Here is a 19,818-nt window from a genome sequence, read left to right on the forward strand (position 1 = left end):
TTGCACGCGCGAGGTGAAAGAACAGGGGAGGAGTACACTCCTTCTCTTCCTCCCCTTTTCGTCTTTGGTCACAGCGCCACCGCATGGTTGACAGAAGCTTTGAGAGAGAGTTAATTCTTCAAGGACAAGGAATCAGAGTCCTACCAGTTCCCTGCGCCTTCAAGGTTACTTAACGAAAACGACAGATAACCGAGAAAACGTACTTTTCAGGTCCTCCTATGATCTACTTTCTTCCTTTTCTTCGGAGGACCTAGACTCTATGATCAGTGAGGAAGAGGGACCGCTGTTCTACTGGCGCATGCGCAATGCGAGGTGGTTCCGCATGCGCGGTGGGATAGAGCGAAGCGCACGCTGAGGTTCGGCTGCCGCTGCGGCTGGACTGTCTAATCTCTGCGATTAAAGAGCACGGCACGGGATCCCGGCGCGGGATTCACATACATACCTCAGGTGATTAGTCCCCCAGATCGGTTTCTTCAAGAACTCACTTTGGTTGTGTCGGTTGACTGGTGGTCGAAAGAGAGTAGGCCCTGGGCTAACACCCCTCCCTTTCCCGTTCCTGCGCGGGAAGTGTCCGACACCACCCGCCAGCGCCGGCTTGGTCGGCAGTGTTAACCGAGGTGTCATTATACGAGCGGAGGGATCTTGTGAAGGAAAGTGGGCCAAACGACTGTACACCTTCAATATACTGAAAGTGAGGGTACCTTGAGACGAGGGGGTGGCCTTGGGAAAACGCTGTGACACCCCCACCCCAGGACACTAAGAATTCCGCTCCCACCCTTTTTTTTTCCTTCCGCCCCAAGCAAATGCTACCTCTCAGTGGAAACCAGACCAGACACGTGAAGGGACCATTGGGGTGGTCCGTAACGTTGACAAGAGCTGGGTTAGAAAGATCCAAGAATAGTTTATTTGTCCGATAATTGATTTTTTTTTAAATTGATGCTCATATTACTGTATCGCTTGACTTGTGCATTTTTACAGAATGAGTCACCCTTTGCATCGAAGCTAAAACATACTGTTGAAGAGTTCACTAATCTTAGTATCGGTTTGCCGTATTTCAGCACCAATGAGAAGAGAATTACACGCTGTGACCTCACAGTTAAACATAACTAAAAAGATAAGGGAATTTTAGGGTTAAATGCGTATTCAGCCTCAGGTCCCCTTTATTATCCGCCAAACTTAGGCTACTTTGTTTCTTGGAGAAAAGTTGTAGCAGAGAAGTCCTGGTTTTTCTCCCGATTGAAGTTGTTCAAGGAAATAAAATTGTGATTATGTGTCTTTCAACAGTGTGTGAATTATATAGAGCTTTACTGTCTACTGAGTTGATCTAATGCCAAGTGACAGTTACTGATTCTAAGATCTCAAAAAGACACACAGTAATATTTGTAGGAATCAGGGCTTCCTATTTCAACTACAGTGAAATAGTTTAAAAGCTTATTTGTGTAGCACTTCTAGAAACTACCATTCAGAGAGCGTTACTGGTGACGGTGAGAGACACATTAAAATTATCGTGAATTGTCTCTGTCACATAACACACTTAACTTTGGAAAGGAATGTGGACGTCCTGTATCTATTATGGTTACTTGACCATGCACTGGTTTAAGGAGTCCTACCTACCATTTGACCAGGCACAAGGTATTTGAAATTGGCTTGGAGTTCAGTTAATACATTTTGAAAGGTGGATATTCAGCATTGAAGAACACATACCATATTGCAGTATTCTGACGTACTGAGATTCTGTGGGTTAAAGGTATTCTGGATTTACTATGCGAAGTCTTGGTTTTAGTTCCTGTTCCAGTACCTTTTAAGTATTTATCCTTGAGGAAGTCATTTAATATTTCTGTTCCTTGGTTCCCTGGAACCCTGCTTCACTGTACTCCTTTCCTAGTACCCCATATTGCAATTGATATGCTTACCAGTTTGTTTCCCACTCTATGATTAACTTCCTTAGGTAAGAATCTTTAAGTGTTAGTAGTACTTAGTACATAGTAGATACTGCAAAAATAATTGTTTAACGAACTAAGTTACAAAATACAAAAAAATTACTCCTTTGCCTTTTATCGTCATTATTTGTATAGCACAGTACACTTTGCAGATTTACATATATTTTAATCTAATTTGATACATTCCACAAACCTGCAAGGTCCATGACACAGACTAGAAACTACAGTTTAATGTGAATGCATTTCCCAAGCAACAACAGGTAGTAGGTAGGAGAGCAAGGGCTGAAACCCATGTCTAGAGCTATTTTGTACTTACTGGCTATTCTTTATGTTGAATAACATACCATCAGCTGTGTTCTTTTTTTTTTTTTTACTTTGTGTATTGTAAAGAGACTGGTACCTCCTAGAGCAGTAGCATTCATCTCTCCCATCAGGATTCTTTTACAATATTGCTTGTATTCTTTAATTATCAAATTAAGCCTTGATTCTCCAGAATTATCAGCTTTACTATTTGCATAAATTTGGTAAGTAAATGTGGTTAGCCTCTATTAAATCTCTTAAAACTGTTTCACACATTCTGTGACATCATTTACTTTGATACCCAGTTTGAGACTTTTCTAGCTCTCAAATTTTAGTGCTTTACATACAGATATTTGACAACAGCTGTCCAAAAGGAAAAAAAAAAAAAAAAGCCATTTAAGAATGAAACAACCAGCTCAGCTGTTTCTTACTGGGTAATTCTGGCCATTGAATGTCTACTTCCCTTTATTTGCTAAATCCCTATTTTGTCAAGCTACAAGAGAACTACATTTTGGCCCTTTTATTAATATGCCACTTTATTTTTGTTGTTAAACAGGATAGATTGGTACTAAAAGTTTGCATTAATCTATGATCTGTGATTCAGCAATGAATATGTATATTGCATTTTTTAAAGATGCTTCTGATATATCTATCAGTAATACTGAGAGAATATATAGCCTGATGAATCAGAGCACAGACTATGGATCCAGACTTCATAGGTTCAAATTCTGACTATCAGTTGTTAGCAGTATATGACAGAACAAGTTGCTTAGCCTGTTTGAATTTCTTCATTTATAATATAGAACTAGGGGGAAAGTGGTACTCAGGCAGTAGCCAATACCTATAGGTGGTAGATGTAAAAATCAGTGGGAATCCACTGTGAAGATACATGTGGATGCAATTAGTTCTCAAACTGAACTGCAGCAGAACTCTGGTGTTCTGTGGGCTGGATGTGGCTGGTCTGTCTTTAAGATCAAGTAATGGCAGCCTTATTGCCCAATTAGGAAAAAAATAAGTAAATGAATTTTCACACATTTTTCGTAGGCCTTTAGATCCTATTACTGCCTGTTTTCTGAACTTTGACAATAGTAAATTGGTTAAGGTTAGTAGAAAAACATGAAAATCAACTGTGATTCATTTTAGAGCTTTCTTTTAAAAATATGTTCCTGTGCATGGTATAATTTCAATCTTGTGGGTCATAAAAGGAGTGGTGCTGAAAGTAGGTTGGGTAGATCAAAGGGAATAGTTTTAAATATATTTAATGCTTGGTGGTTGGGACGCCTGGGTGGCTCAGTTGGTTGAGCATCCTTCTCTTGATTTCACTTGGGTCATGATCCCAGGGTCGTGGGATCAAGCCCTCTGTTGGGCTACGCTGAGCATAGAGCCTGCTCAGGATTTTCTGTCTCTCGCTCTCCCTCTCTTCCCCATTCTCACGCGTGTGCTCCCCCCAAAATAAATAAAAATAAATAAATATATTTAGTGCTTGGAGTTTAAGAGATGCTTGAACTTTATAGTAATGGAGTTCTATAAAGCTATTCTCAAGATTGGGTATACCTATTCGATAGAAGTTAAGTGTTTAGTTGTATTTAGTTATATTTATTTTTTTGTTAATAAATTTTTGGTCTTTGTCGTAACATGATACTGTGAGTTTGGCTAGAATAAATGATAGGGTATATTGTTTGATATATGGTGAGGGCTGTGGTTTAAGTAGTGGGAAGATTCTTCCCTTTATGTGGGTGGTAGTATATAAAGTCTTAGCTGACTTGGAGAATGAGTAGCTTTGGTTTTGTTGATAGGTTTATAGTAGTAGTGATGCTTCCCATCATTTGTTATTTCTTAAAGTGGTGGTATTTAAAATAGTGTTTCAAGGTGTACCTTTAATCCTTAAGTCTCAGAATACTTCATAGATGGTCATTAGTTTTTATGATTCCTCTAAAACTGATGTCAGAGAATCACTCAAGCCCTACAAAAATGTGGAGCACGTAAAAATTAAAGCTTCGTTCCTGAACATCCATCTGTTTTCTGGTACCATTTAAGAAGTTTGAAGAGTTGAGAAGACTAATTATTTCTTCCAGTGGCAAGATGTGGAAAATTGACATTTCTTTATTTTGACCTTAACTGAACACTCACTTGATTCTTTTGTTTAAAATGCAGAATGCCGGGTCTAAGTTGTAGATTTTATCAACACAAATTTCCTGAGGTGGAAGATGTAGTGATGGTGAACGTAAGGTCCATTGCTGAAATGGGGGCTTATGTCAGCTTGCTGGAATACAACAATATTGAAGGCATGATTCTTCTTAGTGAGTTGTCCAGAAGGCGTATCCGTTCTATAAACAAACTCATCAGAATTGGCAGGAATGAATGTGTGGTAGTCATTAGAGTGGACAAAGAAAAAGGTAAGTGGGAAAAATATCTAAAATACATATTTTGGATTTAAAAATGCTTTATTTTAGTTTTTCTTTTTAATTGCTGGCTGCTGTAAAAACAAAACAAAAACATCTCCTTTTATGCTTAAATTCTTTTTACATACAGAGTTGTTAGAGAAGGATGCCAATTAGCCATCTAAGTAAGACTTCTTAAGTTAGTAGTGGCTTAATTAGCACATCCCAGGACTAGTTTTTGTGGGTGAAATGACTTTTATTCCCAGAGGTTACAGGATCTTGGTAGTTGACTCATTTTGGCTAAACTCAGAAGAGATAGGATAAGTAAACCAGAGTACTAGTTCATTTAGATTTGTAAGATGCTTTTTTCCTGATTTAAAGCTAAATTTGCAATCAGATTATTGGATGAACATGGAAATGGGGCAAAGGTACAATGGATTTTAGGAACATTTTATATAAGCTTTGAAAAAGCAATATGCTGCAAACACACACCCAAAACCCAGTATTCTGTATCTCTTCGGTTATCAGAATGTTTGTGACTCCCCCAAAATCATGTGAGAGATTTCAGATAGTGCTGAATGTGTATTCATTTTTTTACTTGTCCCCATTTTTCTGGACTCCATGTAAATCTTCACCTTTGTGAACACATTTTTTTCTAGACACAGTGTACAATACCATTAAGTAAGTTTGGGGTTCAACTTCCTTAAAATAATTGGTTATAATTGTCTCACTATAATTTATTAGGTGTTAGTTTTACATAGTAGTTACCATCATTGCTTAAAAGACCAATCACCTTGATTGAACTTGTCTTTTTTAATACCTCAGCCATCTAGTTAATTGTGACACTTCTGCAAGTGATTGGTTTTATACATAACTGACATTTTTTTTCTCTGATTATAGTCGTAGGTGATAAACTTTAGAGACATTTTGTTATCCCTTAGGTAGTGACTACCACTTAGCATATTGATTATTGTATATGTTTTGGTAGGGCTTAGCTTCTAGAACCCCCTATTATTAAACTACTAAAGACAAATTATACCTTAAACTTGTGTTAAGTCTTCATATTACTGCCCCACTAGGACTTAAAATGGTGTCTTGTCTATTATTTTATTTTCTATCATAGAAAATATATACACAAGAAGGAATCAAATATATTTTCAGTTGCAATCAGAAAAAAGTGAAAAGGTATACTTAAGTACAGTAGATGTAAAAGTATTTTCATAGCAGCACTGTTTGCACAGTGTTAATTAAAAACAAGAAAAATCAAAATCATGGTTAAATAAATTGTAACATTCATGCAGCGCAACTTTGTACGGAATGAGATCTCAGTGTTCTGATATGGAAAGATCCTAGAGTAAGATACAAGCAAAGTACAGAAGATCCTGTAGAGGGCATCCACTTCTGATATTGGAGGATTAGGTTCTGTTGGACAAATGTTCCAATGTAACAGTTAAACAGTGAAAAGCTGTGAACAAATATATATATTAAAAAAAAAAAAAAGTGCCTAAAGATGTTGGGAGCAACCAAAGGCAGGCCAAAACTGAAGGTAGGTCAACCCTTGGAAGAGAGGAACTGCACTGGATAAGTTTTACAGTTGTTTGTCTGAGTGCATGCCATAGATAGCTTCCAGCAGGGCAGCTAAAATTCTAGTGGAAAGTCTATAGTGTTTCAATGGCTTGAGAATCAGATGAGAGTTCTGGACAACCACAACATTTGGAAGGTAGTGATGAGGATTAGAGAAAGGACCAACTCAAGGAGAGCCCCTTAGTTTAAATTATAAATTCTCAAATCTCTGCCAGAACCCTGAACCAGTAACGTATAGGATGGGGTACAGCCCCATGAGGGGCAACAGGGTAAAAATCTAAACAGATCTTGGTTGCTTTCCACCTGGGGAAACAGAGCTTTAATATTTGAATTCAGACAAGTTTTGCTTACTAAAACAAAAAATCAGTATCAAGAGGAACATAAAGGAACTCAGAGTCTCTGGCACATATTATTCACGATGTCCAAAATTACTAAACGTTTCAGAAAACAGGAGAGAAAAGGCAGTCAGTCAGTGGAGACCAACCCAGAGGTGACCTTAATATTGGAGTTAACAGACAAGGATTTTAAAGCAGATGTTGTTAACTGCTCAAGAATATTAGGAAAATAAGCTTGTAATGAATGAAAAAAATGAAATCTCAGAGAAATTAGAAACTCTCACAAAGAACTAAATACAAATTCTAAAATTAAAAGTTTAATATCTAAACAACTCACTGGGCTAACAGCATAGATGGCAGAAGGCTCAAGTCAAACTTGCAGGGAGTTCATTTAAAAGAACCAATTTTGGGGCGCCTGGGTGGCTCAGTCGGTTAAGCATCCGACTTCGGCTCAGGTCATGATCTTGCAGTTTGTGAGTTGAAGCCCGGCGTCAGGCTCTGTGCTGACAGCTAGGAGCCTGGAGCCTGCTTCAGATTCTGTGTCTCCTCCTCTCTCTGCTCCTCTCCCACTTGTGCTTTGTCTCTCACTATCAAAAAATAAATAAATAGGGGCACCTGGGTGGCTCAGTCAGCTGAGCGTCTGGCTTTGGCTCAGGTCATGATCTCACGGTTGGTGAGTTTGAGCCCCGTGTCACGCTCTGGGCTGACAGCTCGGAGCCTGGAGCCTGCTTCGGATTCTGTGTCTCCCTCTCTCTCTGCTCCTCCCCTGCTCACACGCTGTCTCTCTCTCAAAAATAAAAGATTAAAATAATAATAATATGTGGCTATTTAAATAAATAAATAAATGTAAAAGAACCAATCTGAAGAACAGAGCAGGAAAAAAAAAATGTGTCAAATATTAAAAGCTCTATTCCAAAAGAAGAGAGAGAAAGAGCAGAAAATATATTTGAGGAAATAGTTGTCAAAAGTTTCCTGTATTTACTGAAAAAAACATCTACAACTTGGAGAAGCTTGGCAGACCTCAAGCAGGATAAATACTGATAAGACCACATCTAGGCATGTTAAACCATTGAAAAACAGAGATAGGGAAAATCTTGAAAGTAGCCAAAAGAAAACGACTCATGATTTACAGGGGAATAGTAATATGAATTAGTATGGTATTACTGAAAATAGTGGCTGTCTGAGCATTGAATGACTGACCATTTAAAACACTGAAAGAAAAATTGTCAACCCAGAATTCTATATTTTAAGAAAATATTCAATAGTGAAGATCAAAAATGATGACATTTTTGGGTAAATAGAAACTTAAGAGGATGTATTACCTAATAAATCTCCATTATAAGAAACAATAAAGGAAGTTGTGCAGGCCGATGAGGTGTGAGGCCTGACATAGGAAATATGTGGGTAAATGTAAAAGACTATTTTTCTCTTAAATTCTTCAGAATACATTTAAGTGCTTGTCTCGTTATATACCCATGGGATTTTAATTTATGGATGTGATTGACGACATGAAGAGGCCAGTGCTGTGGCCACATCATGCCATGTAGGGCCACCATGAGGAAGTACCAGTTTTGGTCAGGAGACAGAAGGAGCATCAAGAATACAGAAAATATAGGGGCGCCTGGGTGGCTCAGTCGGTTAAGTGTCCGACTTCGCTCAGGTCACGATCTCGCGGTATGTGAGTTCGAGCCCCGCGTCGGGCTCTGTGCTGACGGCTCAGAGCCTGGACCCTGTTTCGGATTCTGTGTCTCCCTCTCTCTCTGACCCTCCCCCGTTCATGCTCTGTCTCTCTCTGTCTCAAAAATAAATAAATGTTAAAAAAAAAAAAAAATTAAAAAAAAAAAAAAGAATACAGAAAATATAGATAATACAATTGACCTTGTGATGATGGATGCCAAAAAGACAAGTATAGAGAATCTTTTGACTAACTTTCATTTGGGTAATTGAAAGTATTCCCTCTACTAAAGTGATACAGAATATGCAATTACATGATACAAGTGCCTTCTGAAAACAGAAATCTCTCATCTTATATTTCTTATGCAGCATTTTATTGATAATAATTTTAGTGGGAAATAAGTGTAGATATGCCAACCAAACAACATGGTTGCAAAAATTTATCACAGTGCTAAGCTTTTTTTCAAACTTTTCTCATACAGGATATATTGATTTGTCAAAAAGAAGAGTTTCTCCAGAGGAAGCAATCAAATGTGAAGATAAATTCACCAAATCCAAAACTGTAAGTTTGATATTTGAGTGAAATTAGTTCACTATTTAATATATTTAATAATCAGCATGTAATATTATAGGCAGGAAAAAAAAACCCTGAATTTTCTGTAACTGTATTTCCATTTACAACTATGAGTTGAGAAGAATAATTTGAAGTCTTAATTTCAAAAGAGTTATGACTGCAGTGTTTTATCTGGTGGTGGTACTACCTTAAGGCACTGCTTATGGTTTACTATTCTATAATGAGTTTATTGGATGTTAGTGTGTTTAAGTTATTTTAGGTTAAATTAACTATGGGTGATTTCAGTCAGTTTGACTTACGGTAACATGTAGTTCCTGGCTTTAAACCCTGTTTGGGGATATTCGAGACAACCAGCTATTGTATGTTAAGAATAAGCAAGGGTCGGGGCATCTAGGTCACTTGGCCAGTTGAGCATCTGATTCTTGATTTCAGCTTAGGTCATGATCCCAGGGTCATGGGATCAAGCCCCAAGTTGGGCTCCATGCTGAAAGTGGAGCCTGCTTAAGATTCTCTCTCCCTCTGGCCTTCCCCCACTCCCCACTTGCACTCCCTCCCTCTCTAAAATAAAATGAAAGGGGCGCCTGGGTGGCTCAGTCAGTTAAGCATCCAACTTCAGCTCAGGCATGATTTCATGGTTCGTGAGTTCAAGCCCTGTATTGGGCTCTGACAGCTCAGATGGAGCCTTGAGGCCGCTTCAGTTTCTGTGTCTCCCTCTCTCTCTGCCCCTCACCTGCTTGTTCTCTCCCTCTCTCTCCCTCTCCCTCTCCCCCCCCTCTCCCCCCCTCCCCCCTCTCCCCCCCTCTCCCCCCTCTCCCCCCCTCTCCCCCCTCTCCCCCCTCTCCCCCCTCTCCCCCCCCTTTCTCCCTCTCTCCCTGTCTCCTCCCTCTCCCTCTCCCTCTCTCTCTCTCTCTCTCTCTCTCTCTCAAAAGAAGTAAGCATTAAAAATAAAATAAAATAAGAATAAGCAAGGGTTTGTGAATCCAGGAAAGCAAGGCAGGCAGGGGCCTGTTACTAGTTCCTCTCCCCCGCTTTGCTAGGGTTCTTTTCTGTTTCATTTTCTAATTTCTGCTGAAATTCCCTACTTCTGTGCAGTAAGCCTTAATTAAGCAAGAACAGTCATTTTTTTCATTCTTTATCTTCTGTCTATATTTTTCTCTTCTCTGGTCCCATATAGATTATCCTTTATTCTCTAGGTCTTAGGTTCTTAATGGCACTGTTTCCATTGTTTCTGTTTTCCTTTTCTTTTGTTCTCTCTCTCTTGTGTGTTTCTGTCCTTAAGGTAAAATGCCAAGAAAACAATGCTTTAAATGAAGAGATTTTTGAAATCTTGATTAACCCCAATAAATAAGAGAATACAAATCTAAACAACCAAAAGACCATTATCCAAACCTTTCCTTTTGTTTTACTGATCTGTTTACTATTACTGCAGTATGGTTTACACATTAGAAAACACAATCAGTAAAATCCCTTCTTAATAATCTGATGACCTGGGGCACCTAGGTGGCTCAGACGGTTAAGTGTCTGACTTTGGCTCAGGTCATGGTCTCCCAGTTCTGGAGTTGAAGCCCTGCGTCAGGCTCTGTACTAACAGCTTGGAGCCTGGAGCCTGCTACGGATTCTGTGTCTCCCGCTCTTTCAGCTCTTCCCTTGTTTGTGTGCTCAAGCGCATGGTGTGTGTGTGTGTGTGTGTGTGTGTGTGTGTGTGTGTGTGTCTCTCTCTCTCTCTCTCTCTCTCAAAAATAAATAAACTTTTAAAAAACAAGTACGTAAATTAAAAAATAATAATAATCTGAGGCCCTTGCCATTCAAAATGTAGTCTCTAGGGGCACCTGGGTGGCTCAGTCGGTTGAGTGTCTGACTTTCGCTCAGGTCATGATCTCATGGGCTCTGTGCTGACAGCTCAGAGCCTCGAGCCTGCTTCGGATTCTGTGTCTCCCTCTCTCTCTGCCCCTCCCCTGCTCATGCTCTGTCTCTCTTAGTCTCTCAATAATAAATAAACATTAAAGACATTTTTTTAAATAAAAACAAAACAAAAAAACCAAAATGTAGTTTCTGGACCAGCAGCATTGACATCACCTGACCACTTAATGCAGTATTTCAAGTCCCACTAAGTTTGATAAGCTCCACTCTAGGAAACTTTCACTTTGTTTTGTCCCCTTAGAATATTGTAAAATGAGTATGTTAGTAGATCTTATCAGGATGATAAGGTGATAGAATGAAATAGGCAATGTTAGTACCTCTCCTCACTCAATTTTCATATGTAATGTGAAAACCTCTTTTCTTGTCTTTAAGCCCTTTTATTTTTAGGAAATTAGAAAAAGGGTTTGGCAGCAGTGAGTGGGAGGTAGGTAGGATTGAAGGATAACTGTTAAAATGATAACAAAGCAGAAAAATATTAAAATCTCAATTCTGGCTCCATGCTGTCATATGGAGTAGTAATAATAGCTTGCACTTGCATAAGAGGATTTGTATAATTTATAAATTTTGTACATTTGTACAATATTTTCCATTTGTAGTGTGCTGCATTTGGATATATTTGACCTGTGTGAGAGCTCACTGCTGTAAAAAGGAGAGATGTTAGTAGTTCCTTCTTCCAGAAGAGGAAACAAATTCAGAGAGGTTAATTAGTCCCAGAGTCAACTCATAGTCTGGGTCTTAGGACACTAAATTACATCCTGTTTCTACTTGTTATACCTACTTGAGTTAACTACTATTGGAAAGCCAATATTTCTCTATGAAAAAAGAACTTGTATGTTAATCTTTTGTTAAGGAATTATTGTAGTCTAATTAACCAAGGTTTTATATGCTGTCTACTGAAATATAAAAATACCTATTTTTTAATAGCTCTCTTGAATCTTTGAATTGTTGAACTCTTCATTTTGTTTCTAGGTTTACAGTATTCTTCGTCATGTTGCTGAGGTGTTAGAGTACACCAAGGACGAGCAGCTGGAGAGCCTGTTCCAGAGGACTGCCTGGGTCTTTGATGACAAATACAAGAGACCCGGATACGGTGCCTATGATGCATTTAAGCATGCAGTCTCGTAAGAACATCTTCTTGGCTGTTTCTACCTTGATACCACAGCTGTGCTAGTTCTAGCACATGGGTTGAGAGCCTGACATATAATAAAAGCACAACATCCACGTATTCTGTCCTTGCCAAATTTAGGTTAAAACATTTCAGTATAAAAGGCCCATAATATGGGCCAATCCTATATAACCAAGCATCTGTAATTTTGTACACCATAGTTTTTGTAAACCATATGGTTTCACATTATCCACTTACACGTTTTCCCCTCCTAGTTTTGTTATTCTGGTTAACTTCAGGTCCAGTGTAGATGTCTCATCTATAACAGTAACCTTATTTTCTTTACCTTAGTTCCTTTGACCTTCAGCCCATGCCACTTAAGCCAGTTTTCATGTGGCCTCACCCTGGGTCTTATTATCACCAGAATTTGCTGTGTTTCCAAAACCTGTAATTCATACATTCTGTTCTTTTAGCACAGCTTCCTGTCCTTCCAGCTCCCCCATAGTTAGCTCTACTGTGTGTCTTCCTAATTCTTTTGCCAGTCTATGATTCCAGACCTTTTTTTTCCTCCCTGTCTTTTCACCCTTTCCTGCCTTCTCTTTCTTATTCAGCATAGACATACCATGGTCCATCATTCCAACAACTTTCTTGCCAATGTCATGAGCTTTTGCCCTGTTTTTCCTTCTGTTACATCCAGCCTTGGATCGATGTTCCTGCCTTCTCTACACTTGTAGACTACTGGGTGCTGCTAGGAAAAACCACAGTCTTGCAGGTTGGTGCCACTGCATACTCATGGTCTCCAACCTCAGCTGCGCCTTCACTGCTGCCTCACATTCTCTCTGCTCTTTGTCAGTTCTTCTCCCATTCTTAGAGTGGCTATTTTAGAGCTTTTCCACACTCTCCATCAGATACCCAGTCCCCCCCCCTTCCCTCCCTCTCAACTGGTATGTTTCACTACCTATTTTATAAAGACAATATAAGCCATTGCACAGGATCTCCTGTACTCCTTCCACTATCTCAGCAAACTTCTCCCTCCCATCCATCATTACCTCCTATGCTGGAATTCATATCCTTCCTGCTCTCAAACTAATCTTACCACCTGTGCACAGCTACTGCTCAGGGATCTCTTTTTATCCATTATTCTCTCTTTTGGGTTTTCAGCCTTTATCTTTGTTGGTTTTGCTCCATTAGTATAAAAATATGCTCTACCTTCTCCCATTTATACTAAAAGCAAACTTCTTTACTACCTTCCTCTACTTTCTCCTGTAGCAAGTATCGTATCCTTTCTAATAGCCAGACTCCTTCACTTTTGTGTACTTCCTGTCTCTCCTTCTGCACCTCCTACTCTTTCCCAAATGTTAATGCCCCACAAGCAGCCTCACCACTACACCAAGGTTAATTTCCCAGCATTTGTGCTGCCAAAGGATATTGGTCCCCTCAGCTCTCAAAATGGCCAAGTAAGACCTGGGACTGTTAGAGTCGCCAACAAGCCAACTCATCTGGGGCTCCAAATCCCTTACAGTCCCCCTGGTCCCCCCATGTGACTTTTTTCTTCATATTACGTTGTGGGAAAGGTAAGAAGAATAGTTAGAATAGCTAACATTTATATATGCCTCACAACAACCTGTGGTATAAGTGCTGTTATTATCCCAGTCTTATAGGTGAGAAAATTGAAGCAGAGATGAAATAATTTGTCCATGTGCACAGAGCTAGCAAGTGGTAGAGCCCCAATTCAGACCTAGACACTGGCTCCATATGGAGCTTATGCTATTAACCATTAAGCACTGTGGTATATTTCTTTCCTCCCTGATTTCAGTCCTGCATCCGTCAGCCAGTACATTTCATAATTTGGTGTGCTGTCATTTTCCAGTCCTGGCTTAGCTCTCTCACTTCCACCTCCAGCACCCCCTCCATTACTGCTCGGCATTGGTATATGTTGTCTTTCCTTTTCCCTAACATTCTTTTGTTTCATCAGCCATGGAGTGACCACATTTAAAGATAATTCTATGCCACATGTGCTTCATATTTTTTTCTTTTAATTAAGAAATAAAATTTCTGAGATAGTTGGAAACCATATTTTACCCTTCCCAACCCATTCCCCTCGTAAGTGGTAACTACTATAATTAGTATGCATCATTATTTACATTTTTATAGTTTTATTACATATATATCTGTAAAGTACATATAGAATTTTTGTATTTAAAAATATTTCTTATTCATGTAAACTGAAAAACAAAATTTATTGTCATTGCAGATCTCTGTACCTTACAGTTTTACTTATAAGGCTGTTAAGAGCAAGATTCTCGAAATTGATAGATGTGTGCCTACTTCATACTAATTTTTATACAGTATTTCGAGAATATACTTTATTCCTCTATTAAGAGATATAAGGTCACACACACACCCTTATCCCGTATTTTTGAACAGTGCTATTAAGAATATACGTGTACATTTCTCTATGTTTGGGAGTTTCTGAGGTATACATATAGCAGTAGAGTTGTTGGCTCATAGGACTGATTACACACATCTTTAAATTGACTCAGTTTTGTCAAAATATTCTCCGAATTGGTTCTACAATTTATATTTCCTCTAGCAGATGTATGAGCGTTCCTATTTCTCTTTATCCTCACCAACATTTGGTATATATCTCAGATTGTTTTCCCTTTTGCCAAACTGATAGGTGTAATAGTATCTTGTTGTGGTTTGCATTTTACTGGTTGTTGGTGAAGTTAACAGCTTTTCCTGTGCTTACTGCTGCTTCTGTGAAACATCTGTTCATCTTATTGCTCATTTTCTGATGGTTTGTCTTGTTACATTTTGTAGGCAGTATTAGCTGAATGAAAGTTCCCTCCACCCAAATTCTTTTGCTTTTCATTCCTGAACCCCTGCTGTTTAGGCCTGATGCTTGCTCATGTCATTTCTACTTTAATACTTTATAACTTTCTTACAACACTTCTACCTTTGCTTTTTAAAGTCCTACCATCCTTTTAGTCATTCAGTTTTTTCATTTGTTCATGTTCCGCAACCATGCTGGTGACTAAGACCCTGGTCCCTGCCTTGTGGCACTCAGAAGGGTCGGGTGAAATGCCACGTTAGTCCATGCAGCCCTTCCTGAGCCCACTGACTGAAAGTAATCCCTTCCTCTACTGATTCCCAAGGATGCACTTTTATTTTTAAATTTGCTTGTATGTTTTTGTTCTTTTCAGGCTCCTTGAAAAGAGACTGCTAATTACATGGAAATGCTTAATTATTGTGGGATGCCAGATGTTTTAGAAGACATTTTAAATTCCTTGTTTTAGCCAGATCTCTAAAATTTTTCTTTACATAGTAATCAGTTAGGTGTTTTCTATTTGTCATAATTGTCCTAAGTGCTTTACTTGCACTGTCATTTAATACCACAGTCCAGTGACTGGGTGGATGAGTTTTCATCCTCATTTTACAAGTTTCGAAACTGAGGTCTGGAAGGGCCCCGAAACACCATTATTAAAGTGCAGAGCTAAGATTTGAACTCAGTCTTGACACTAAAGCCTGTGCTCTTAAACATTCTGTGGTACTGTGTTTGATGTCAGTTATTAGTAAAGTAACTTTGATCTTTTATGTTTGTGTGTGTGTTTTGTTTTGCTTTAATTAGAGACCCATCTATTTTGGATAGTTTAGATTTGAATGAAGATGAACGGGGAGTACTTATTAACAATATTAATAGGCGTTTGACACCACAAGCTGTCAAAATTCGAGCAGGTAAGTGATTTTTTAAATGTTTAAAATACGTTGCATAAATTAAAAAGTTGTTAAATGATGAGACTTACCAAAGAATATTTTGCTATATCAACATCTATAAATTTTTCTAAATGTCTATTTCTTACAACAAGAAAAGTTGAAGAAATTATTTTTGCTTCTACTGAATCATAAAATGTATATATTGACACAAGGGAAAACTGTCATATATGCATTCAACTAACATTACGTTAGCCCCTTTTTTTAAAGGGGGGGTGTAATTTTGTTCTAGAAAATAACTTTAAAATATTCTAATAGTACAGTAATACCCTTTTATGCCTGCAGATTAACCACTGTTAATATAGTTTGGAGTATATTCTTTTTTTTTTTTTTTTTTAATTTTTTTTTTTTTCAACGTTTTTTATTTATTTTTGGGACAGAGAGAGACAGAGCATGAACAGGGGAGGGGCAGAGAGAGAGGGAGACACAGAATCGGAAACAGGCTCCAGGCTCTGAGCCATCAGCCCAGAGCCTGACGCGGGGCTCGAACTCACGGACCGCGAGATCGTGACCTGGCTGAAGTCGGACGCTTAACCGACTGCGCCATCCAGGCGCCCCTGGAGTATATTCTTTCAGACATTTTTCCTACACATACACACTGTATAGGAATATATGCTATTTACATTCATAGATTTTTTTGTTTTTTACAAAGGTGGGATCATACTATGAAAAATTTTCCTCAACTAGCATGGTTGCCTTTCCATGCAAAACATGGGACTATTTCTCATTTTTTTTTTAATGGCTTGGTGTGATATTTTTAATGTTTGTTGACAGAGAGAGAGAGAGAGACAGAGACAGAGTGCGAGTAAGGCAGGGGCAGAGAGAGGGAGACACAGAATCCAAAGCAGGCTTCAGGCTCTGAGCTGTCAGCACAGAGCCCGACTCAGGCCTTGAACTCATGAACTATGAGATCATGACCTGAGCTGAAGTCGGGACGCTCAACCGATTGAGCCACCCAGGCGCCCCAGCTAGGTGTGATATTTTATAGAACAGTAAAACCAGTATAAACCAGTCTTCTCTTGATGGACATTTATCTTCTGCCAGTTTTTTCACTGTGAGAAAAAAATATTACAAATTAGCATGCTTGTAACATAGACACTTACCCAGTTATATGAGTGTTCTGTTAGGCAAACTCCGAGAAGTGCAATTGCTGGGTCAGAGGGTATGCAATTTCTAAACTGTTCTAAGCAACTTGCAGTTATTGTTTTATTCAGCCTTTATCACACTCCTCCTCCTCTCCACTTGACAAATAAGGAACTGAGGCATAGAGATGTTGGAATCATGATTTTAACCCAGGCATAGGCAGAAATCAAGGTGTTTGTTGAATTTCTCTCCTTTATAGTCATCATTCAGGGGCTTGATGTGGAGAAGATATCATTTCACTGCATATTCAGATTTTATAATTATGAAAGTTAACATATAGGGTTATTTCTATACTGAAAGGATTATGAAAGCTTTCATAAGTGTTTGAGTGCTAGTGTATCTGCCACATCTCTGATTTTTAAGCCTTTCAGTACTTTTTTGCATTATTTGGTATACGTTTTTCAATTTCTGTACTTTTAGATATTGAAGTGGCTTGTTATGGTTATGAAGGCATTGATGCTGTAAAAGAAGCCCTGAGAGCAGGTTTGAATTGTTCTACAGAAACCATGCCCATCAAGGTGAGTAATGTTTTCTCTCCCCCTGCTAAAAACCAACCTAAACCAAATCAGATTCTTTTTATGATCATGTTTCATAACAGGTGTCGGGCAGAGTGGTTCTTGGTGCTGTTGTCTAACGGATGGTACTGCTACTGTCACAGTGGATAAAGATTTCTATTGGTATTTAGTGCCAGAGGGCCGGCTGTGCTAAACCTCCTTTATAATACAGAGTTGCTATGGGGCATCTGGGTGGCTCAGTCAGTTAAGCATCCAGCTTCAGCTCAGGTCATGATCTTGTGGCTCGTGAGTTTGAGCCCCGCATTGGGCTGTCTGCTGTTAGCACAGAGCTTGCTTCAGATCCTCTGTTCCCCCTCATTTTCTCTGCTCCTCCTCTGCTGGCTGTCTCTTCTCTTCTCTCAAAAATAAACAACAACAACAAAAAAATTGCTGTGCCCATAATGCCCATAGGATCTTGAAAAGGATAACATATTCTCATATTCACACGTCTTTTAGGAGTTTTGGTTTGAATCTTCTAAGCAGTACAATTAACCAGATGGTTGTTATTCAGAATCTTAGATTTTCTTCTGTCAGTTTAGTTTAGAACCAAATAAGAATTTTTGTTGCTTTTAGAAACAAATTATCCATTGTTCTGATGATGGCTGTAGTTATTTTAGCCACCAAAGAGGGAGCAGTCTTAATTGTGTATATTGTCTTTCAGTGGACTGTTTACATTGGATTATATCACTGTATCAACTAGTTTTTGCTGCATTAACAAACCAGCCCCAATTGCTGACTTACAGAATTAGAAATTAAGTTTTAGGGTGATTTGTTAAGGCAGCAGATTAGCAAAAAAAGTTCTCAAACATGCTGATGGTTTTGTGTTGTATTGTTATGTTCATAATTGATTTTTTTCTTCTTTCTTAGATTAATCTAATAGCTCCTCCTAGATATGTGATGACAACAACAACCCTGGAGAGAACAGAGGGCCTGTCTGTCCTCAATCAAGCTATGGCTGTTATAAAAGAAAAGATTGAGGAAAAGAGGGGTGTCTTCAATGTCCAAATGGAGGTAAGGTCTATACTGTTCTTGCCTTGTTTTTAAAATATATAAGAAATTTAGGGGTGCCCAGCTGGCTCAGTCAGTAGAGTATGCAACTCTTGATCTTGGGGTCATGAGTTCAAATCTCACCTTGGGGTTAGAGATTACTTACATACATACATACGGAATTTAAATCTCTAAATGATTTGCATTCTAAAATACTTAATCACTGCCTTTTAAAACATGAGATACATCTAGGATTATAATTCTGCTAAGCATAAAATAATCATTGACTCAGAGGGCCCTTAAAAAGGGGCTTTTTAGAAGTAAATGAGAACTGTCACTCATTTAGAAGTAAATGAGAACTATGATGGTTATTCAGGAGTAAGGTCACTGATGGATGTTGGGTTTATCCCCCCAAAAGAGAAAAAAAATAGACAATAAAAAGGAGTGGTTATTGTCAGAATTTAATGTGGAAGGCTTAAAATTTGATCTAAGGATTAGGAACAAGAGTAATATTTTCTTCATCTCAACAAGAATGAAACCTAATTAGAAAAAAATGGTAAGTAATTTATTTTAAACCCAGAGGATGCATTTTTATAAGACATCTTATGGGTTTGAAAGATACAGCCACCGAGATGATTTTCATATTTTTCAGTTTTGGCTTATAAAAATGATAGAAGGGAATATTTTCTTTTAATACACATTTCTTTTCCCCATACTCTCACTCTTTTACATTTCTCCCATTATTTATCTAATGGAATTTATTAATGATGCATCAGCAATCAAGAGTGAACAGATGGCAGAGTTGGTGAAGGAAAAGTATTTTTTTAAGAGTTAAAATACTAGGCAATAAGAGTATTAAAGTTGAATTCGTATACTGTTTAACCATCTCACTTTGAAATTATGCCTCTGCTTCCACAGCCTAAAGTGGTCACAGATACAGATGAGACCGAACTTGCAAGGCAGCTTGAGAGGCTTGAGAGAGAGAATGCAGAAGTGGATGGAGACGATGATGCAGAAGAAATGGAAGCCAAAGCCGAAGATTAACTTTGTGGGAAACAGAGTCCAGTTTAAGGAACACAAAACAGCCCTTCCTGGCTGTAAACCCTAGACTGAAAGTTTTCCAGTATTGAAAACTTCAAAGCTGAATATTTTTTATTTCCAAGTATTTAAATGTTCCAACAGACCAAAATGTGAAATGCCCTCCTAAAAGTCAAAAAGTCAGCTGTTTTCACACAATAGCTCCAACATTCAGCATTTTCTAAGGGAGTGGGCCTAATTTCACTAGAGATAAATCTTTAAGAACATAAAATTGGGCTTGTGGTTTCCATTTCTGATGTCTCCAGATTGGCACCCCTTTGTAGTTCAGTGCCTCCATGAGATTTACAAGGGGGCACCCAAAGCAAATAGCCTCAACCTTTCTATATAAAATGTATCAAGCAAACATTAAATAAATTTCTGGGATATTTAACTATAGGCTTCTTCCTTCTTGTCACCAGTTAAAAGCATTATGATTACTAAGATCCTAATTCTGTTATCTTCCTTTTAGT

General features: G+C 38.4%; 1 protein-coding gene across 1 annotated transcript; it reads left to right on the plus strand.

Moving 5' to 3' along the window:
* Nucleotides 1-302: 302 nt before the first annotated feature.
* Nucleotides 303-19,739, plus strand: EIF2S1 (eukaryotic translation initiation factor 2 subunit alpha). The gene is made up of 8 exons (XM_019451501.2): nt 303-447; nt 4,395-4,636; nt 8,697-8,776; nt 11,678-11,829; nt 15,445-15,551; nt 17,151-17,248; nt 18,152-18,295; nt 19,190-19,739. Exons 2-8 carry the CDS (start codon nt 4,396-4,398, stop codon nt 19,313-19,315), a joined length of 948 nt encoding a protein of 315 aa, XP_019307046.1. The 5' UTR covers nt 303-447; nt 4,395; the 3' UTR covers nt 19,316-19,739.
* Nucleotides 19,740-19,818: the final 79 nt, after the last annotated feature.

This window comes from Panthera pardus, unplaced genomic scaffold (genome assembly GCF_024362965.1).
Source record: "Panthera pardus isolate Hobbes unplaced genomic scaffold, ASM2436296v1 HiC_scaffold_24, whole genome shotgun sequence".
Classification (NCBI taxonomy): domain Eukaryota; kingdom Metazoa; phylum Chordata; class Mammalia; order Carnivora; family Felidae; genus Panthera; species Panthera pardus.